This window comes from Astatotilapia calliptera, chromosome 22, assembly GCF_964374335.1.
Source record: "Astatotilapia calliptera chromosome 22, fAstCal68.1, whole genome shotgun sequence".
Lineage (NCBI taxonomy): Eukaryota > Metazoa > Chordata > Actinopteri > Cichliformes > Cichlidae > Astatotilapia > Astatotilapia calliptera.
Window position 1 is genome coordinate 18,816,956 of NC_137442.1, and position 22,807 is coordinate 18,839,762.

The following is a 22,807-nucleotide window of genomic DNA, read 5'->3' on the forward strand; positions in this document are numbered from 1 at the left end:
ATGGGTCATTTTAGTTCATTTGGTAGTTGATTACTTGGCAATGTGATGATAAGACTCTTCAAGGGCCTAAGATGTACCTGTGCACCACATTTGGTTGCTAAGTTCCAGATCATGTAGGATGAGTTTGCAGACAAACAGATTTTGTGTATTGTAACGAGATACTTGCACCTGCATTTCAGAGTTTTAAACATGCAAATGTATCTAACCTTGCAGTCCTGGCCAAGACCTAGACTCTCTCACTTTCAGGAGCGGATGCACAGAGCACTAAGCAGTTATCCGGCATATCGTTGTGTAATACCGAAGATTTTCACAGAGTTTATCGACTAGAAGGTTGTGTGTTTTCCTAATTTCCCATAACATAAAGTAGGCTGCCTGTCCTGATTACAGTCTGAACAACCTTTATTTCAATGGCAGTAAAGTTAACTTCTTAAAAAGAAAAAAGCTGATAGGGTTGAATGGTGCAGTGATTTCTTAAATCAGCCTAGATGCATTTCCCCTGCATCTGCAGAGGAAATGAAAGTGCTACTCAGGCTGCTCACAGCAGTTTAAATGGTTCAGGGTTTTTTCACCTATGGGGGTGATATTTGTTTTTCCACTGTGACTAAGATATCTCAAGTCTGTTTAGACTATGTTTGCCGTATAGATCTTTAATCTCACTCTTGCGGTGTCCTCTCACTTGGTAAGAGAATTGTCCTAACACTTAATCTCTGCAAACCCCTGACAACAAGTGCTAATCAACCTTTCCTCTATAATCATGTTTAATGATGAGTATGGCATTAGACCACCTAATCTTCTTCTGACTATAATAAAAAGCTTTCCCTTCACATATACTGGGTAAAAGGTACATTTAGAGCAGTACATGTCCTGACAGATCCAGCCAAAAGGTGATGTTGTGGAAAAAGAATTTTCTGAGATTTGCCAAGGGCTTGTGGATAACAAATAGGGCTTGCAGGATCAAAAAAAAAGAGGCCTCTGTTTGCAGAAATGCAGCAGAAAAAGAGCAGGGGGAAATTCATGTGAAACTATGCATCATGTGAAACTGTGGGGGTAGATAAAGTAGTGAAAGGAGACACCAGGTATGAGTCCACTACAGGGTGACTGCTCTCTGCCCTGACCTTAAGAAACAAGGAGGAGGAAAGAAAAGGGGCAAACACATTTTTCATTTCTGAGAATAGCAGGAGGAATGTGGAGGCAAGATATAGGAGACAAGACAACTGCATATATCAATGGCAATGGGATAGTGTGTATGCATTCAATGATCAGGGTTAGGTCAAAGGTGTCCTAAATGCATTGTGTGACTTAGAGTAAAAATGTAACAGGTTGAAGGAGCACCCCTCAGATCTGCAGGATGCTTTGCACTGTGCACAACTCCCCATGTGCATGGGTAAATAAAGATATTTGTTTATATTTGTTAAAGCTGTAGGGAGCTCAGTTCTCACACTCATGTAGGCATCAACCTGATAATGAAGACACAATGCGAGCATTATATTTAGGCCAGGTCATTTAATTGAATGAAATCTTCAGCTGATACAGGCGACATCAAGCCTTAGTGTTCTCCTGAATGTAAAAGTAATAGAAAAAAAACCTCTATTTGCATAGCTCTGTCTCACTCTTGCACACACACGCACACACTTGCACACGAATTCCTAAACCGCGCCAGACATCCAGAGAAGACCGAAACAAGCAAAGGAACAAACAGTAGACCAAAAACGAGTGAAGGAATGGAGGTTTCAGACCTGACAGCTGGAGGGTGACTGAATGATTTTAACGGCTGAAAACACAGAAGGTGGGCTGACATTTAAAAGTGAAACAGTGGGAGGTGTTTAATGTAAATAAAGGAAATAAAACCCTATTATTTTTCACTTTTAAAAACAGCGGCAGCTCTGAGTAAGAACCTTTCTTCCATCACAGTGTATCACAGTTAATTATGAATAACTCGGTGCTCCTGTCAAGACAGTTTGGACAAACTGAGTAGAAAATAAGAAAATAAAAGTCTGTAAAGTCAAAAGAGTTTTTAATCTAGATGAAGTGGAACTAGGCACTTGTTTGTTCTCTCACACAGGAGTGCTTTTATACCCTTTGATGAGAAAGGAGGTTAAAAAATTCATTCATTTCCATCGTAGTCCTCAAATTACATGATTTTTTTCTAAATCCTACATACTCGTTATTTCTTCTCAGACTCAATTGGCACTTCATGGACGAGACATCCTTTAACTCTATCATCTAAGTCCACAAAATCTCTGTCAGCCCATTTCCCCCTCCACACTTTAAACATACAAACCCATCTGCAGCTACTCTACCACCCACAAATTTACTATCAGTCCCCATTTCCCCAACTATCTGACCCTTTGCCTTATACCCTCGCGCTATAAAGCACGTCATAGCTCGTCGTGGGCAGCAGCCTCATCGGCTTTAAGTTTGAACTCTGCCTCTGTGATCTTTCCGTCACCGTTGCGGTCCTGGTTGGAGAACATGTTGTCAATGATGCGGTAAGGATCAAAGCCAGGAGCCAGGCGACCTTTACCCTCAGTCACCTGCTGCATGATGTAGTCAGTGAACTGTGCAAACAAAAAGGGGATGGTAAATTAATGGTGATGGTTAAGAGAAAATCTTGATAAGAGCAACTTGACATACCTCAGAGGGCTCCACCTCTTTGTCGGTGTTTTTGTCCATCTCAGAGAAGAGGTCTGGAGACACCTCGTCGTTCCAGATGAACATGTAGCCTTCAGGAAGTCCTTCCTCCATGTCAACCAGCTCGATGTCAAACACCAGCACGGCACTGCCTGGAACCTCACCAGCTGGACGCACAAATAAAAGCTCAATAAATCACTGTGACTCGTTCCAGACATCCGCTGAAAAGAGAGAACTATCTCTACTGCTCACTGGGTGCTTTAACCTCAAGTTATAAAATTATAAAATGGAGTTTACAGTCATTGTGTGCTCAATGAACTATTTGACAAATGTGGAAATATGGTTATCCTTTTAGTTAAATGAGGAGAACTGATGCTACTCTCATGTTAAATCCATCCATCCTCTCTCCTACTCTCCTCCTGCTTATCTGGGCAGGCCCGGCAGTACCAGAAAGACCCTCGTGTGTCGCCCACCACCCACAGGAGGAGCTATAGGGGTTCAGTGCATTTCCCAAATCTGCTGATAAGTGGATTTTCATCCCTGACCAGGCTAGACAGCAAAACTAAGTAAATACTTACAATAATTTTATTTTATGACTGGAAACTGAAAGAAACCTTTCATGTGTTGCACCACTAGAAAGGTGCACGCAGTAAAAATGTGTGTTTCATTTTAAATGAAATGAAACACACATTTAGTTTAAAATGAAACACACACATTCTGAGTGTGAGTGTGCGGGCGTGTGTGCGTGACTCACTGACTCCCCTCTCCCCATAGCCCAGATGAGGAGGAATAACAAGGTGTCTTCTCTCTCCCACACACATGTCCATGAGTCCATCCTCCATCCCCGGGACCACCTGGTTTGCTCCCAGGACTATGTTGTATGTCTTCCCATAATTATACCTGAAACAGATAAACATATAAAACAGCTGCATATTAGTCGCCGTGCTAAAGGAAGCATGTCCATCATTTCTGTCTACACACATGAGATCTGTTTTTCTTATTTATTCTTGTTTAAGAATAAGTAAAAGTTTCAACTTGTAAACATAATGTGTATTTCCTTAATTTCAGCAGGCCAGAGGATCACGGTGTGGGTTTGAATCCACAGCATTAAGAAGACTTTTGCAAATTATAACCTGCTGCTAGGATGACTCACAATTGTGGATTCAAACAACCATTAAACAGTGAGGAGACATGACCCTGCAGACCTCATTGCTGGGGATCGTTACTATATAAAGAGCTCACAGCTCAGACAAAGAGCTCACCATTCAAGAGATCCTACTTATGTTATCTTTGTGATAGCTGGACACTAAACCAGGAGTTTAAAGTGGCTGTGAGGAATAAAAAGGGGGAAAAAAGGAAATTCACATGTAGAGCGACAGTTTTCTTTTTCAAATGCATAACGTGAACAAAGTGGCGCTTTCACCACCACCTATGCGCACTTGAATGCACATCTGTAAGAGGAAACTTGCTAAAAGGTCTGTTTGAAGGCTGAAATCCGACACACCCCCTCTTCAGTCTGCCTGAAGCTGTTTCTATGCAAAAAAGCACAAATCATCACACATCTCTGCTTTGGTCTCATCTGTCCAAACAAAATCTTCTCCTGAAGTCTTGTCGTTTGCTCTGATGCAACTTTGCGAACCTCTTTAGAAAGAAGAGGCTTTCTCCTGACAGCTAACTGTACTCTTATTTACCATGCTAACTGAGTCTGAGATGTAGCTCTTGAGCTTTACATGGTCTGATCTTGCTGTGGCTTTGTGGCTTTGCTCCAGACCAGCAAGCTGGACATTGGGGAAACTGTTACAGAGTCATGTTTACCATGAATAATCTTGTAGGCTACATATTATAGCTACATTATGAAGCTTTTGTGCATATAACACATGTTTTTGGTCAGGATGGTGACGAAAAAATCAGAGAATGACTCGTCTCTGTGTTTAAGTGAGGACTCAGGGAAGCTTGGTTCTGTTGTGGTGGATCTACGTGCTTATTGGTTGACATCTGGTGGATGCCTCCGCTTTTTATTCACTGATTCTGCACTTTTGTAGAATTTCAATAAATTGTTTTCAGTGAGTTCTGCTCTCCTCTAATGGCCCTTTTTATGTTTTACTTTTAAACAGAATTTTAAAAACTGAATCGACAGTTGCTTAAAAATGACTTGAATCTCACCTCCAATTTTTAACCTAGCAACAGCTTTACTAACCTGCTATCAACCCACTACATGTGACCTCTGTCATAGTTCCTATCATGCCATCTATTGCTGCCCTCTTAATTACAGGAAAAATTTTAATTATGTTAAACTGTTGCTCGACTTACGTCTGTATGAGATCAGTTGATTATGATGTACTTGCAAGAAGACTGCTGTTGAAAAGAAAACTGACCCTGAAACGGGGCTGAGTCGGAGCTAATAAAGATAAGATTGTATGCCTCGGCATGATGGCACATGTATGGAAAATTCCACAATTTTGAAAGGCTAATTGTGTAACTTAGGATGTGACTCCAGCTATAATCGCATCCGTGAGCTGTAAGTTTTAGTCTTAATCTGTACCCTCTGACTTCTTGCTGCAAGTAAAACTTGAGAGACTCTGTGATCACTGCTTAAAGTTTTTAAATCAAATTTTTAAAATTATCTGAATGTTGATGATGCTCTGGTCCTGATTTCACAGCTATAACACGCTTTACCTGATCTCTTAAGAATTATTAACCGGTTCTCTAATATATCAGGATGTAGAGTAAATTGGCCAAAATCCGAAGCACTCCCTCTGCCCCAAAACCTTGTTCCAGCCGGGGATTTCAGCTGGCCTCAGACATGGTTCACTGTGTGTCGTCCCTCCCCCCACTAAGCTCTCAACCCCCCATTCTTTCGCTCCTGCAGGTGGTCTGGAAGAAGGTGGCCTTGCTATTAAATTTTAACTCCCACCTTTACGCTGACGCCTCCATTTAGGTCAATCCCAACTCTGCACTAATAAGTCTCAGTTTCTCTGTTACCTTTTTTTTTTTTTGCTCTCCCAGAAGAGTCCAACAGAGCTTTACTTACGTGGAGTCGATGGATGTGCCGTCCATCAGAGAGGCATTGTAGTGGTATTTAACAAAGTCTCCCTTCTTAGTTTGCTTGTCACACTCTTCTGGCTTGAAAGTGGCGGTGATCTCAGTGTTATCCGAGGGGTTGTGGAAGTCGATGATGTGGACGTCGAACACCAGCACTGCTGAGCCTGGGATCTTTGTGCCTGAGAGAGAGAGAGAGATGTGGAAAGGGGAAAAAATGAGTTGAATCTACCTGTGATTTCAGTCAAAACAAGAATCCAGAATTTCTTTTTAATTTATTGAATCTTGAGTGGAAAGCGTGCACATTTGTACAAAGACGTTCTCAAAAACGAACGTTTATGTCTCGTCGCTACAGCAGACCTTCTGTTTTCTCTACCACAAGAAGAACGCATGATAAATGGCACAACAAGCACTTCTGATCTCATGGCTCATGACTCTTATGATCTTTCTCTCACTGAGCCAATGAATCTGAGCATTACACATACGCACCTGTGCCCTCCTCTCCGTAACCGAGATGCGGGGGGATGGTGATGGTGCGTCTCTCCCCAATGCAGACTCCGATCAGGCCCTCATCCATGCCGGCGATCACGTAGCCTCGACCCACGTATGTGTCGTAGGTACGATTACGAGAGTAGCTGAGGAAAAGAAAATATTAGGAAAATAATTTTGAAGGTAAAAACTGTTTGTTTTTTACCCTCATATAATAAAGTTAGTCATAGCTTAAGCTTGAGTTTCAGATGCACGCCGATATGGAGGAGGTAAAAACACCGCAACACATTGCAAAAGTCAGTTTTCCTTTATAGACACAGGGTAATGAACAAAGAGATAAACACACACAAAAAACATCTATCTAGCAGATAATCAAACCAGGGACTTAATTTCCTCCTTTGTGATATGCCCTCTACCCAGTCTGCTGTCGGATCACACCAGTGTCACCCAAATTTTGTAAGTTTTGCTCTCTTAGTTCAGACTTGTACACACACGGGCAACAATGCACACTTCTCTCTCTAATGGATAAGACAGATAACAGATAACACTTGATCTGACATGTTTTGTGATTGTCTTTAGAAATATGACGCGTTATTATCACAGTTCCTCTTTAATCCCTGCTATCCATGTTTACATTTTGTACTGGTTATAGTCTAAGAAGCTTGGAAAGAAAGCCACTGGACTTCTTTAAGTTTCTTGAAGAAGTTTCACCTCTCATCTGAGAAACTTCTTCATTTGCAAAACAAACCGGTAGAGAGTCCCAGGTATTTAAACCCTAGCGGGGGTTGTCCCTTAAAGGAGTTGTTGACCCATTAATCATGAGTCAAGGTGTGAAAACGGCATGGGTCAATAACAGGAGAGGTTTTGTGTGAAACCATTGTGAGGCCTTGCACCATCCTGTGACTCATTGAGATGCAAGATGTGAGTGGAGATTGAGGCACCAGCATTGTAGGTGGCAGACAGTCGGGCGCCCTAAGCTCCTGAGACTACCATGACCGGGATGACTACGAATCTACACACGTCAGGTTACAGTGTTAAATTCTGTGTATAAATAGTTTTTTATACTCTATTATTGTGGTTATCGGGTCGCCTTGACATTTGCAGCAGACATAGGAGGTTGTTTTGGAAAGATTATTTTTGTTTTATGTTTACGATTAGCCATTGAGGAGGAATCATGATTGATGTGTTTTGAATACGGTGATGTCTTCAAAACTGAACCAGAAAGTGCATAAAAGCAGCTCATTATACCGCTATATAGGCCACATTATGCCTTTGATTAAAGATTGTGAAATCATCATATTGTTTTAGGTTGCATTACACTCCAGATCTACAAGAAGGTGAGAAAACATTAGATTTATTAGACTGTTTTATGATGCATTACACTGCTGAGTTATAAGAAATGCTGTTTGTGTAGAATCATGACCTTCCTTTTTCAGATTACAAAGAGAACACAGCATACTGGGTAGAGGTTTTCTGCCCCATCTCATCAGGAAGAGATAAAACAGGAAGCCAAGGCCATCACTTAGGCGCCGTAAGATAGAAAGAATGTGAGGGTTTAGGCTTCATGACCCTGGAGGGGGGAGGGGAAGAAGCTATGTGTAACTGTCACACACTTCAAGACACCCTCCTGTGGAAAGTGTTGTATGGAATAAAGAGATTGTTGATTGAGCATTAAACACTCAGTGTTGTTCTTCCTTCAGCCCAAAGATCAAAGAATTGGGGTATTTAACAGCACCTAGTTATTTAACTGATCTCCTTGACCTGTATAACCCCAAGAGAGCACTAAGATCTTCTAGCCAACTGCTCTTAGTGCAACCAAGGTCTCGTTGAAAAGCCAGAGGTGACCGTGCCTTTGCTGTTGCCGCTCCTAGACTCTGGAATAATCTCCCAGTTGATGTCCGTACATCTGAATCTATTCAATTGTTTAAATCGTGCCTAAAAACTTACCTGTATAATTTAGCCTTTGAAGCAAATTAGTTTGACTTTCTTCCGGCTTGCACTCCATACCATCTTATTGTAATTGTTCAATTTGTCCCTTGTTTCTCCCCACATTGCGGTACTATTGTGAAGCTCTATGATGTACACTGGTCTTTTAAATGTGCTAAAGAAATAAATGTGATTTGATTTAATTAAAACTCGTAGTTTTTGAGTTTTGCAGATTTTAATTTTTTAAAATATATTTTTGATTCACGTAGACCTAAGGGGGAGACAATATTTCAGCACACTGTATATGCAAATATGGTTATGCTGAAAATAAACAGTCTAATAGAGGCAGATGTTAGTCCTTATTAACTCACGATTTGGATGACTGAATTCAGGAGTGACTCATTACCCGCTTATTGGTTTCCTGCATTTAGGGTGTAAATGTAATTCCTACACACAAATAAATACTAAACAAGCTAAAAAAAAATGCTGCTGCATCTAAAATCAACTCTCCCTTGTTTTGAAAGAAGCTCCTAAAGGGAATGTTCTCATTCAACATCTGCAAAACCTCCAAGAACCGCAGAGCCTCTCTCTGAAGATGCTGAATGTTTATGTGCATTACCTTAGACTGAGGTTAAATGAACAATACCAGATTTACTGGCTTTATTGTGATGGACACAGTGTGCTAGCTGCTAGCTGTGTGGAATAAGGATAAAGACACTTAGCTGTGAGACTACCCAGACGTTAAAATCCAACGTCAGCTCATTTGGTGATGATGCAAACCACTGGGCGTAAGCTGCAACCAACAGCGTGCATTTGTTTGTACATTTGTTTGTTTACCTTGAATAACTCTGCGTCATATGACGCAGATACCAAAGAAATGCACACAGTGCAAATCAGCTATGAGTGCAAATGTGTTTCTTTTTTCCTTTTTTCTTGCATTCACTGGCAATATTTCGTGGTACATTTCGTGTTATTTCTTTGTGGCACAGATTCAACAAGTTGTTGGGCGCATGTACTTGACCTGATAGATGAAATGATGATGATAAATGATGAAATCTTATCTTATTACATATGACATCTTTCTTCAGAAAACTAAACCACACCTTTCTTGCGTTTTGTTTTGATTTTTCAAATCAAATTAGTTTCTGACTGTATCTCTTATTTGTGTCCTTTGTGGTTCTAAATTTAGCATACAAGCAATGCCGCTCTAAATCAGGCTTTTTCAAATCCACAAGAAATACCACAAGAAGAGAGATTTTAAACTTAAAACAGTTACACTATTATGTGACACAGATGTGCAGGAAGTTTCTACTTGAAGTTTAAGTTTCGATTCCTCTTTGTGTCTCCAGAGAAATGCTGCCACCGTGAGGCTACTTGAGAAACAGCGGGCAATAAACGGTTTTTATTTAGGAACCACGAGAACAAGTTTCCCTCTATGATGAATACATACCTAGAATCGAAAAATGTCCCATCCAGAAGGCTGCCGTTGTAGTGGTAACGCACAAAGTCTCCAGAAACACTCTTCCTCGTGCAGGACTCGGGCGCCACTTGGTTAGTCACTGTGATCCCGTCTCTGGGATTGTGGAGGTCCAAGAGGACAACATCAAACACCAGGGAAGCCTGTCCTGGGATGTCACTGCCTGAGGAGAGAAGAAGATGACGAAGAAGCTAAACTCTTTATTTTTCTGGGCTCAGGTTGCTATTCCCAAACTTTCAGCAAATCAGATCACGATAATGTGATGTGAAGATGAGAGCACGGGAGCCTTAGTAATAATGTTTGTGCTTGTTAATGATAGAGTGTGAGTAAGCGGGTTTTCTTACCCTTAAACACAACCGGTTTCAGTTGAACTTGTTAATAACTCACATACACAAAGGTGTTGTGAATCATTCCATCTTAATTTCCTCCAGCAGGTAGTCACATAACCGTGCTGCGCAATGGATGAAGGATAAACTTCCTATTACTTAACTTATTTTACCTGCATGCTGTCACGGTCCCCGTGTCTCTCTGGTTGGCCCACGCTGGCTACAGGTTTTGTTGTTGTTAGTTTTAGTTTTTTGTCTCTCCTCCTCCTCTCTGCCTGGGTGGAGCTCATTACGGGCTCTCACTCTTGGCCCACGCACCCCTGTGGATGGTGTCCACCTGCGGCTGATCTGGCTGATTTCCCCAGCTGCTATTTAAGGCAGTGGCACAGAGCAGCTCACCGCTGGAACGTCGAACCACCTGAGTTCGTGCTCGCGGCATATTCAAAGAAGAATCGCTTACACGTGTTTTATGTTGTGGAACTAACCTTTGACCTTCTGTCTGTAGATTCTGGACCGAATCACCGGACCTGTCCAAGTGGGGCAGTGTGTGGAGTGTTGGAGCGAGTGCGGCTGAAGAGGAGTGCGTGTGTGCGGAGGAGCGGTGGCGGTGACTGAGTGGAAGAGGAAGCGTGTGTGTGGATCCCCCCCCTTCTCTCCCTGGAGCCCTGGACCCCCTCCCAACTCACTGTACATATATTTTGCACTAAGGTGATCCCTATTGTAAATAAATCCCCTTTTTGTTTCCTTGAAAGAACTGTCTGCGCGTGGGTCCGTTCAGTAGCCATGACACATGCAGCTGTTTTTCTTCAGTTTATAGTGTTTTTTTTATTAATGCAATTTCCACTACCTTTAAACAGTGTCAGTCTTACTTTTACTGTCTACTTTTCTTTCTTTTTATCACTCTTGTAAAGCGGTAGAAAGTATAAATACAAATGCTCAGTTACTGTACTTAAGTTGAATTTTTCAGGTATCTGTACTTTAGTTACGAAGTTATTTTTCTGGCTGCTTTGTACTTTTACTCCATACGTTTTCACACAAATATATTTGTGTATACTTAGATTTTCAAAACAGGCTCATTACCTTTAGTTAAAGACATTTGAGGGGAGTTATTGTTATTTTATATCACAGTGGGCCTTCAAAGCGTTAATTCGATATGAGCCTAAACAGTAATACACGAAAACTAATCCTAATGGTGTATCAGTCACCGGGGTTATTGCACATAAATGGATGAAAGAGGCAAAACGATATCGTTTATGCATAATATATACCACCAGTGGGTTAAAGTTGGTTTTTTGTTTGTTTTTGTTTGTTTGTTTTGAACAAGTGTGACTGTTCACAAGTTTTGTGGTAAGTTTTTCGTGGTACTTCAGCATCTAGCTAGCCCTACAGAAGAGGAGGGAGGACAAAGGGAGTAATGTTTTTTTAAAGGTCAGCTCTTTTCACATCTAACATTTATATCCACAAAGTTTGTCAGACTAACTAAACATATACAATTTCTATTCCCATTTTATAATGTCATTTTGTTAAATTAATATTTTATTATATTAATATACCACAAGGTTCCACAAGGTGCAGAAAAGTCCTCTAAAAAAATAACTTTTTACATAATTACTTTGAGTACATTTCTGAGCCTGTACTTTTTTACTTTTACTTGAGTAAAGAAGTTAAATCAGTACTTTAACTTTGATCAGAGTACTTCTAAACCCTAGTACTTCTACTTAAGTACCTAATATCTGTACTTTTGCCGCCTCTGCACTCTCTCATACTATAAGGTCATTGTGTGGCACGTTTACTTAAAGTGTCTTGTTTATTGTAGATCTATCTAAACTCAGCCTAGTGTGATTAACAGGATACATATTGGATGGTATTAGTGCAGCTGCTTCTTTTCACCTAAATTCTAGTGTTTGTAGTAAAACTTGAAGAAACTGGAAATCCATCCGTCTATTTTCTTGACTGCTTATCCCAGCTGTCGTAGAGCAGGAGACGGGGTACGCCATAGACAGGTCGTCAGTCTGACAGAAGACTTTAAGGAACTAATCACATCAAAACTCACCATCTCCATTCTCTCCATATCCAAGTGATGGGGGCATAGTGATGATGCGCCTCTCTCCAACACACATTCCCAGAAGACCCTGATCCATACCGGCGATCAGCCAGCCGATCCCGACGTAAGTGTCATAGGTCCTCATGCGGGTGTGACTGCAGCAGAGAGTGGCGAAAACAGGCTGTAAGTGTGCAGGTGGATTGATGCATGAATGACAGCTTGTACGAGACAAACCTGGAATCAAAGAGGGTCCCGTCCAGCAGCGTGCCGTTATAGTGGTAGCGGATGTAGTCAGACACTTCCACCTTTCTGGAGCAGACGGAGGGCGTGTGGTAAGTGTTTGTCTGGACGCCATCCTCGGGGTTCCACACATCGAGGAGCAGGACGTCAAAGTGGAGGATGGAGTCAGGAGGGATGATGTCACCTGTGGAGGAGAGGACGGCAGGTGATTCTTAAACTCTGCAGTGGGATATCTGGATTAAATAAACAATCGATTCTGGTTTTTCTGATGAGCTTTTACAGGAAATCCTGATATTGTTCAGTTTTAAGTGTTTTAACCTTCCTTTTGATTTGATTTCTTTCCTGTAGCTGAAATTTTTAGTTAAGTTAAACTGGACATTCACATCGTGGATGCGTGACCAACAAATCTGCAGCAGCTTTGTGACGTTATCATGTCAATATGGACCAAAGTCTTTCGGAAATGTTTCCAGCACATGGTTGAATTTATGCCTCAAAACATTTAGGCAGCTCTGGCGCCACAAGATGGTCCAACCTAGTACTAGCAAGGTGTACCTAATAAATTGACTGGTGAGTGTATATAATACAGTGGGGCAAAAAAGTATTTAGTCAGCCACCGATTGTGCAAGTTCCCCCACTTAAAATGAGGACAGAGGTCAGTAATTTGCACCAGAGGTACACTTCAACTGTGAGAGACAGAATGTGAAAAAAAAATCCATGAATTCACATGGTAGGATTTGTAAAGAATTTATTCGTAAATTAGGGTGGAAAATAAGTATTTGGTCACCTCAAACAAGGAAAATCTCTGGCTCTCACAGACCTGTAACGTCTTCTGTAAGAAGCTTTTCTGTCCCCCACTCGTTACCTGTATGAATGGCACCTGTTTGAACTGATCATCTGTATAAAAGACACCTGTCCACAGCCTCAAACAGTCAGACTCCAAACTCCGCCATGGAGGAATGGGCCAAAATACCAGCTACTGTGTGTGCAAACCTGGTAAAGACCTATAGTAAACGTTTGACCTCTGTTATTGCCAACAAAGGTTATGTTACAAAGTATTGAGTTGTATTTTTGTTATTGACCAAATACTTATTTTCCACCCTGATTTACGAATAAATTCTTTACAAATCCTACCATGTGGATTCATGGTTTTTTTTTTTCACATTCTGTCTCTCACAGTTGAAGTGTACCTCTGGTGCAAATTACTGACCTCTGTCATCATTTTAGGTGGGGGAACTTGCACAATCGGTGGCTGACTAAATACTTTTTTGCCCCACTGTATGTGTGTAAATGTGATTGTTCTCTGCACGTTATAAACTGCAGGTATAAACTGTTTCTCTGGAGTCTCTGCTTCACTTCTCTGTGGAAGCCGGAAACAAAAATCTAGTTTTTGTCACCCATAACTCAAAATTTCGTGTTATTATCTAAAAGTTTTGACGTAATAGCTCAATATTTCAAGTCATTTTTTCATGAGTTTGAGTTAGTAAGTTGAGATTTTGAGATATGAATGGCAAAAATGTGTTTTGTTTTGTTTTTCAGTAGCAGAAATAGGCTTCTTCAAATATTCTTATACTGTTTCACAGAAGCTTTGTGAGCAGACAGAAGATATGGATGTAAAGTGAAGAAAGCGAAGGTAAGGGGACGGGAGGAGGAGATGGAGGGCCTGAGTGTGTGGTAGCCATTGTGATTTTACTACTGATGAGTTGGCAGTCTCTTCTGGCAAAATTTTCCCTCTACCACTTCAGAGTGCTCCGTCTATCTCAGCGCTCTGTTTTCTTTTTCCTTGTTTGATCCCTCTAAAACAGGCAGCGGTAGAGGACACAGCCTCAGCCTTTACCTGTCTACACATGCCCGCTCTTTCTCTCTCTTTCCCATTAGATAATGGGATAGAAATATTTCATGCTCTTTCTCAAATATACACACCTCTCTCTTCTTGTAAACATAGCTTCACATCCTGTGACTCCCACAATATATGCATTTTCTCACACAAACACACTGATTTCTGAACAACGGCCCAGGTTTTTTTCATTTCCACACACACACTAATGACGTGACAGTGTATCTGCTTGCAGCTGATGCAGAAACATTCACAGCTGAAAATCCACAGCGGCTTCCTCTGGTCTGCTTCCTGGTCTGTGATGCCCCTCTGACATCATTCAACATGGATGCTTAGGGGCAGCCCACTTCCTCTTTGCTTCCACTGACTTCAACAGAACAAAAGTCAGAGCATTCATCAAAGACTGTAACTTCTCCGCCTTGTGCTCCTGCAAATATCCCACCAAGATCTCTCTTTGTTATGATTAGCTTTGCCAGAGATATATTTATAGTAACTACAGAGGGATAAACACCAGTCTGTGCCCTAACGTCCCAGAGTTTGGCACAGAAGTTTTGTTCTCATTCCAAACAATCAGTCATATAGGACAGCAATGTGCTGATATGAGTTTGGCACACATTCAGACATACGCACCGTAGCCTTGTTTTCCGTAGGCGAGTTGAGGTGGGATCTTCACCAGTCTTCTCTCGTTGACACACATTCCCACGAGAGCTTTGTCCATCCCTTCAATCAACTGCTTCTTGCCAACAAAGACATTGTACGTGCTGCCACGGTCATAACTAAAACATGCACAAAAACAGACTGTCAGGGAATTATCTATGAGGATGTTGCTGTGTAACATGAATCGTTTTATTCCCTGGCTTTAATCATATTTCCTTTGAGGCAATGACTTCAGGTTTTTAAAGTGACTGCCTTTCTTTTTCATATTTCAACATCTTAACAGCCTTTTATTTCTAAAGATTTAACATAAAGACTCTTGTGCAAAAATGTAAGTCTATTTCTCACTAAAACTGGGCCACGGTGTTATCTTAATCTGCAGAGTGCATCATAGTTTATGCTGTAATCAATTGTGCAGTAAATCAAATGTGACAGTGTATGTGGGGCTTTGGGTGTCTGCCCAGCTGACCACTGTGCAAGACATTTTCACTGTCAGTGGTTTGCAAAGTGGAGTTCGGGGGACTTTAAAGGTCGTGGAAGAAGCAGCTGCATAAAACAAAAACTAGTTTAACTGACCCTGTGCTAACTTGCATATGACAAATAAAACTGAAACTAAATTATCTCTCAGATCGGGGTCCTGTGTAATCCCTGTTACCGTCTGTTTTCCAGACGACACAAAAACAGTTTTGGACCCTGAGATTAAGCACCAGAGCTCAGGCTGTCTGGTTGCCTGCGTGGCTCACAGGGGCGAACCACTAAACGCGCACTTTTACGCATCGCGCACGCTGCTCGGACCGTGCAGCCGGTCTTCTAAACGCAAAGGTGCTAAAGTGAGAGGGAAATAATGCAGATGTGAGACACTCACCTGGAGTCGAACTTGTTGCCGTCTGGAAACGTGCCGATGTAGTGATACCTGACAAAATCTCCCACTTTGACCGCGCGCACACACTGCTCTGGCACGGAGGTTTTCTCAATGAGGATGTCGTCTAACGGTACCGGAGGAGCGTTGCAGGCGGCGAACGTCACCAGAACCGAGAGATACAACACCCCTTGCGCGCACTTGATCATTGTGACCGAGGAGAACGATTTGAGACGATGGAGGTAACTGTGGGTACGGCCTGCCTGTGTGCCCGCTGACTCCCTGTCCCCCGGTGCTTTGATTTCCTCTACTCCGATTTGGACACAAGTCCTGCTTCTGGTTCCAGCATAGGACTGATCACGTGTCAAGCCAGAGAAAAAGCCGCACTACATCCGGTTTGAATATTACAAGTAAAACTTTGACTATTCGTCTAAATGTGACGCATTGTTAATAAAACCCAAATACAAGAGGTTGAAACGTGTGGTCCAATATATCTGTGCCACACAAGCAAAAAACACACAATATTAGATTAGAAAATTTGACTCTTATTTTGACACAGTGACGTATTACTTCCGTGTTTCGCTCCAGCTGACTTAACGCCCTTTGCAATTGAATGGGATAGTTGGGGCACCGCGCTTTGCTCTTGCGCAGTGCTGCCCGAGTTATGTGTCAACGTGGAAACATTGGGGTCTCCAAACAGATGCGGACACATCCACCTGGATCCATAAAAAAAAATAACAATATCTGCATATCTGGCTACGCCTCTGATTTATAGTCAAAGCGTAAGAATAAGCAGCACGCATAACGATTGCTGCTGACTTTACGCACAGATAGAGTTATGTTGGTGGTGTTCAGGTTTTTGGAGGGGAGGCAGACAGAGCAGGAATGTTTCTACGTGGCAGTGGGAGGAGAAGAGGTGGAGGGGGGACAATCTCACCGGGGGTTCAATTAGGCAAGAAAGAGGTTCAAGCTTTAAATGTGAAAAAAATATTGTAAAAAAGTAAAGCAGACGGTAAATACTCAAATCCTTCGGGTAAAATACACTCTTTTTGAATTCATGCTTTCCCTAATAAAAGTTATGAAATGTAGATTTTCAGCCCGGTTTTTCAGTTGTAATGTGAAAATCCGAACAACTGTAAAGTTTTACTTTTGTAATTTAATGGGAGGAGCACCTCCAGTAGCTCCCACTGGACGGAGCGATCTTGCCAGCCCCGTGCCCGTGGGAGGGGAGGTTTTGTCTGGATACGTGGTGGAACTTGAGGCGGGCCTATAGACCCACGCTCAACAGCCTACCCTTCCAGCTCTTTCCAGCCTCAAAAATGGCTACCTCCACTGCTTCCCAGCTTTTTTCTGCCTTATTAGTCGCATTTTTCGTCTCCGCGGTTAACTCCCAGTATGAGAAATACAGCTTCAGGAGTTTCCCCAGGCATGAGCTCATGCCTCTGGAGTCCGCTTACAAATATGCACTGGATCAGTACACCGGGGAGAAGTGGAAGGAGACGGTGGAGTACATGGAGGTGTCTCTGCGACTCTACCGGCTGCTGCGGGACAGCGAGGCCTTCTGCAACCTTAACTGCAGCTCCGTGAGGCTGGAGGACGAGCAGAGGTTTGCGGAGTTTCCAGAGCTGCAGGCGTTTGGAAACGTTATGAAAAGAGCGCAGTGTCTGAAGCGCTGCAAACAGGGCTTACCCGCTTTCAGGCAGACCATGCCCAGCCGGGACACTATAGATGAATTTGAGAGGAGGGAGCCGTACAAATACCTTCAATATGCCTACTTCAAAGTAAGCAGAACTAATAAGGAGGGGGCCTCGAAGGGGTCCCCTAAATGAGATTGGAGTCTCAAACTTTCTTTACCCAGTGATAATGGTTTATTTAACTATGGTCGTGATTTTTCCCCGACGTGCGTTTTGACGTCATCTACGTGCCACGGATGCACAATTGGGGGTCTGCTGTAAGAACTAAACTCTTGTGGTTTATGGTCCATTTTTAAGGAAAGGACATCTTAGAATCGTCAATTTTACACGCACAGCATGGTCACAGAAAGTCGACTGTTAAAGCAAATTTATGAATAGTTCAGGAAGCTGAGAAACATGACAAACGCAGATGATCCCATGTGGAAGTGTTAGTCAATATAGTTATTGTATTTTTAACATTTCCATGCTGGTGATTTCCTCCACATGTCCCAAGGGGTCACCGAAAAGTTTCATTTTAATAGAAACTAATGTAATCACATCATATTGAACTCCCAGTTGCCACAACTAAGCTCATAGGGCAATGCCAAAAAAGGGGGAAGACACACTGTTTTGCATCAGTTTCGCAAAGTAATCTATTAATCTAAAATAATTAAAAATATGCAGCAGTAACGGAGCGTGAAGTAAGATGTGCATGAGAGTGGAGATGTGTGTGAGGAATCAGAATCAGCTTTACTGAGGAGGTATGTTTACATATACAAGTTACAGGACTACACCGTGACACAGACATTAATAGCACATCATCTTTATATCAAAGATGTTGGAATCAATGTAATAAATATATAGTTACTATATATCAATTCAATTCAACTTTATTGTATGCAGTTATATTTATAATTATAATTATAGTGCTTTATATACAGTTGAAGTTGAAGCAGATGTCAGTGATGAGGAAACAACAGGGGTCAACACACTGCCAACAATATAAGTTGTGGTCAGTTTTGGTGATTTAAACAGATTAATAAGTGAAGACAAACATCAGCTGATAACTGATAAATGACATCACTCTTACAAGTAAATCTACTGCTGCATGTGACACTCATTTCATTTCAGGTTAGTACCATAGGCTTTGTGTGGTTTCTTTACTGACCAGCACAAAAACAAATCATTTTAATGTGTGTTTTTGTGTTCTAGTCTGACAACCTGGCCAAGGCGGTGTCTGCTGCCCACACCTTCCTCCTGAAACACCCGGATGATGAGATGATGCAGAGAAACATGGCCTACTACAAGAGTCTGCCTGGAGCCGAGGAGCACCTGAAAGACCTGGAGACCAAATCCTACGAGGTAGGCACAGATACATGCTTTAAACACAGTGAGGCACGCTTTCATTTTGATCCTTTCTGATTTCTCGAGGCTTTTATCCACAAGAGGTGTCACTCCCATGTGGCATGCAGCCCACTCTGTTATTGGCTCTGTGGGTGCCCTGACGTGGAAGCAGCCTGTGGTCGTGCAGATCAAACGGGCATATCTGGGAATATGAACTTGCCAGTTTTGGTCTGAGGACTTTAAGGCATCCTTGGCACGGCCTCAGTGGCTACATCCACTTTACTTTACGCTACAAAATTTCATATGTCTTGATATTTATTAGCGTTGTTATGTAAAATACAAGCGTGGGAAGGTGGAAAAAGAGAGTCTGCAACCATTACTTGTCAAAGATTTCAGACAGAAGATAATCATAGTGTTGAAAATGATTAATACTGAGTCCTTCATCAAAGTTTGCATTAACACTCTGGATTGTGTTTTCAAATCCTTTTTTCTTGTGGTATCCCAGACCTTATTTATACGTGCCGTGAGGGCGTACAATGGCGAAAACTTCCGTACCTCGGTGTCAGACATGGAGCTGGCACTGAGGGACTTCTTCAAGGTCTACGACGAGTGTCTGGCTGCGTCTGAGGGACCGAGGGACATCAGAGATTTTAAAGACTTCTACCCCTCGATAGCTGGTCAGCTCATGTCCATCTCATGTGCAGTCATGACTGTTTATTGAAGGCCTAAACTTATTTTCTGTTTAGACCACTACATGGAAGTGCTGGAGAGGAAGGCCGGGTGTGAGAGCGACCTGACACCTGTTGTCGGCGGTTATGTTGTTGAGAAGTTTGTGGCCACCATGTACCACTACTTGCAGTTCGCCTACTACAAGCGTGAGTAGTACTCAGCTGGCAGCTTTGAGCAGAGAAGGATTTCTCTTTCGAATTTCTGAGGTTCGTTTGCTGGCGTTTGACTGTGACTTTGCTTTCAGTGAATGACTTGAAGAACGCAGTGCCGTGTGCAACCAGCTACTTGCTGTTTGACCCCAATGATGAAGTCATGAAGAACAACGTGGAGTATTACAAGTTCCACAAAAGCAAGTGGGGGCTGATAGATGAGGATTTCCTCCCCAGATCAGTGAGTGATGTTCAGATATGTTCACAGAATATGCACACACCTGATTGATGCATCTCAGCCTGGGAAAGCATATTGTGGATTTATTTAAAAAGCTTGTTTTATTTATTTATGTTTTTGTTATGATGATGATGACAAGTCCCTGAAGGACTTATTTCACATTTTTGGACGGATGTTTATTAGCCTTTTTACCTAAAAGTTGTTGAAAAGATCTGTTCGCAAATATGAAGCCTAGCAGGGCACAAGTCTGTGCACTGCAGGGTATCTGTGTTCTTATTGATTTTCACAGGTGCCCATGAGTGAATCCTGGAAGTTTCCACCCTGTTTCAAGCGTTTAATGTTAATTAAGTTCATATAGTAAGCCATTTGCCATATGCAGGTTTATTGTTAAAAACAGATATAAAAATGCATCAGTGCCAAAAACTGCAGTTCCTCCAGCAGCCACTTGAGGTTGGCTCTAAAAGTGAGATCAGCGCCATGGACTACCTTGTTAAAAAGCATGTTTACAGCCTGGGAAATAAAATGCTTCTGCATTATTACGGTTGTGGCCAACAGAGGTGGCTGTAGTTAGCAGTTGTCTGCTGGGCTTCACCACAGCTGACCTCTCAGTCATGATTGTGGTGTTGGTGTATTTTGTAGCATTTACCTTTTGTGCAGGTAATTTCTCTAACAGCCCATCCAAGAAAGCAGAAGGTTTTATAAGTAAAATTTTATTGAACAAAGTTTAACTTAATTCAACTGAATTTATATAGCACCAAATCACAACAACTGTCCCCTAAATGTGATTTAGATTGTAAGATAAAGACCCTACAATAATACAAAGAAACCCCAACAATTAAACGAACCCTTTTGAATAAGCGCTTGGCAACAGTAGGAAAGAAAAACAATCTTTTAACAGGAAGAACCCTCTGACAGATCTAAGCTGAGGGCAGGTGGCCAGCTGAATGTATTTTTGATATACCAGTAATTTTTAAAAAAAAGTATAACTGTTCCTATAAAATGTTTATTGCTTTGTCACAGAAACACACACATCCTAAAGAGGACTTATTGGTTTCTTCCCCGCTTTTGAGTCTTTGGGTCTCTCTGACACTCATCATTTCTTTGACTGTTGTCCTGCAGGAGGCAGTCCGGTACTACAATCAGACCACCATGCAGCTTCAGATGTTGGAGTTCTCCAAACAGCGTCTGGCCAGCGACGATGAGGTGCGTGGTTTGTATCAAAGGATCTTTCCAGGCGGGAGGTTATCTTAGGTCAAGTGAAGTGAACATAAGATGCAGTCTATGCATAAAAATAGAAATACATAATTCCCATTAAATCACAGTTTGGACTGCACTGTTTGCATCTGTGAGCTTGTGTAACTGGGAAAACCCTGGATTCCTCAGGCTGGTCACATGATGACCTTCAGTACAATGTGTCCAGTGTTTATTAGACTGCAATATCACAGACAGCCGTGAGGTGGCAGTGTTGCATCATTTTTCTTTAAGTTATTTTACTGCAAGCACAAGAAGTGTGGCCATCAGGCCAACCCATAAGCCAGGATTACATGCTGTACGTGGTAAATACTATTCAGTTACTGACTGTAATCTCTTCAGTAATGCAGAATATGAGAAATCACAGATAAAACTGCGAGTGTGAGGATTAATGGTAATCCACTTAGTGGAAAAAACCTCGCTTTGAAACAAAACAGCCCCTCCTGAGTTGTCTCTGAGTCATTGTTTTTTCGTGTTTGTGTCTGCAGGGGGAGGTGGTCGAGTTTATAGATGAGTTCCTGGATGAGGATGAGGAGAAGATTCTGCCGAAACACTGAAAAACAACACAAAACACTCCCAATTTTTATATTTATCGGGTTTACAGTCTGTGGTTGATCGAGTTTGTTTTACTTTCCTACTGCGTGCCCATTAATATTCTGTTCAGTGGACATACAGCATAGTGGCTTAATAATTTAAAGAAAACTGAAATATTTTGTCTCGTCTTTTGTGAATCACACGAGTATGACTTTTTTTTTTTTTTTACAATAAAATAACTTTCCAATAATCACGGCTTTTCAGTGATGTTGTAAAACAACAGCCACTTCCACTGAGAGGATTTCTGAACAACAGCTGGATCAACTGAAGGCACAGATGCATCTCTCAGATCCTGTGTCAGGTCTTTGCTGGATTTGTTCCCTCGCTGTAGATAGAGTTTTAGTCCTGCAACTTCTAATTTTGTCCTCCACTTGTTCTTCAAAGTTGCAAGGAGACACTGCAAACCACGCTGAGATATGATAGCTCTTTAGGAATAGCCCTGCTGGTCAAAAAATACTACTTTATGTCTGTCAAGCTGTGTTGTCTTTGGTATTTTTCAGCTAAAGAAATGGGAACAAATGATGTGCTTTAGCGACAGGCTGCAAATGAAAAAAGTGCCTTAAGACACAATTTAAAACTGGCTCTTTGCTAAGTTCATCCCTTGAGTTAGGTAGCTCTTTGTGCTTAAATGGTTCACGGGTCTGTGTTAAGCCACTTAACAAACAACAGACATTCTCCAGATAAAGGTCAGGTACAAGGACTGGAGTGTCCAAATGTCAATAGAGAAGTTTTTAAAGACCCTCAGAAATTCTGCAAAACTGTGAAGACAGTGATGTAAACCTACCAACCATTCTGATTCTCTTTCACCACATGAGACAAACAGTAAATCATCCCAGTATCGAAGCTGGAAAAACAAAATTTTAATATCTGTTTTAAAAGTGACTTAAATGTTAATTACTCGGCTATTCTTCGTTTCCAGTTCACTGGTCTTTAACTGGAGCCCCAATATAAAGAAACCCAGAGGTAGAAGACAGGAGAGCTGAGCAGCGAGCCCACCAGAGAAAACACTGTGGTGTTTAATAATGTTTGAACATTGAGTCTCTGTGCAGTTTGTCACATGGTGATGTTAAAAACCCACAGGGGAACATTCCCTCTGTATTACTGTGTCTCTCCAACTCTTCGCCTTCTCCTTCTGTCCTGTTTCTTTTATTACCTCTTCCTCAGCTGTAGTTCATCCCACCAATTTCTCTCTTCTGCTTCTTTTTGCTTGGAGAAGCAGAAGCATTAAAAATGTCCTGACGAAAAGACAGAGTAACATCTTTTGCCGTGTCCGCTGTGAATACTAAAGAAAGATAACAACTGAAGATTCC

At 41.8% G+C, this 22,807-nt stretch overlaps 2 protein-coding genes and 1 long non-coding RNA gene across 3 annotated transcripts; 2 read left to right on the top strand and 1 right to left on the bottom strand.

Moving 5' to 3' along the window:
- Positions 1-1,488: 1,488 nt before the first annotated feature.
- fkbp9 (FKBP prolyl isomerase 9) lies at positions 1,489-15,885 on the bottom strand. The gene is made up of 10 exons (XM_026156956.2): positions 15,526-15,885; positions 14,637-14,782; positions 12,167-12,356; positions 11,942-12,087; positions 9,536-9,725; positions 6,160-6,305; positions 5,663-5,852; positions 3,386-3,531; positions 2,635-2,798; positions 1,489-2,558 (listed from the first exon to the last, which is right to left on the bottom strand). Exons 1-10 carry the CDS (start codon positions 15,726-15,728, stop codon positions 2,379-2,381), a joined length of 1,701 nt encoding a protein of 566 aa, XP_026012741.2. The 5' UTR covers positions 15,729-15,885; the 3' UTR covers positions 1,489-2,378.
- On the top strand, positions 10,167-10,639 carry LOC145423456 (uncharacterized). The gene is made up of 2 exons (XR_013904499.1): positions 10,167-10,310; positions 10,394-10,639. It is a non-coding gene; the product is annotated as an uncharacterized LOC145423456 (long non-coding RNA).
- Positions 15,886-16,679: 794 nt separating the features above from the next.
- Positions 16,680-21,687, top strand: crtap (cartilage associated protein). The gene is made up of 7 exons (XM_026156560.2): positions 16,680-17,300; positions 18,405-18,554; positions 19,042-19,213; positions 19,283-19,411; positions 19,510-19,655; positions 20,772-20,855; positions 21,392-21,687. The coding sequence occupies exons 1-7, from the start codon at positions 16,839-16,841 to the stop codon at positions 21,458-21,460; spliced, it is 1,212 nt and encodes a 403-aa protein (XP_026012345.1). The 5' UTR covers positions 16,680-16,838; the 3' UTR covers positions 21,461-21,687.
- The last annotated feature ends 1,120 nt before the right edge of the window (positions 21,688-22,807 follow it).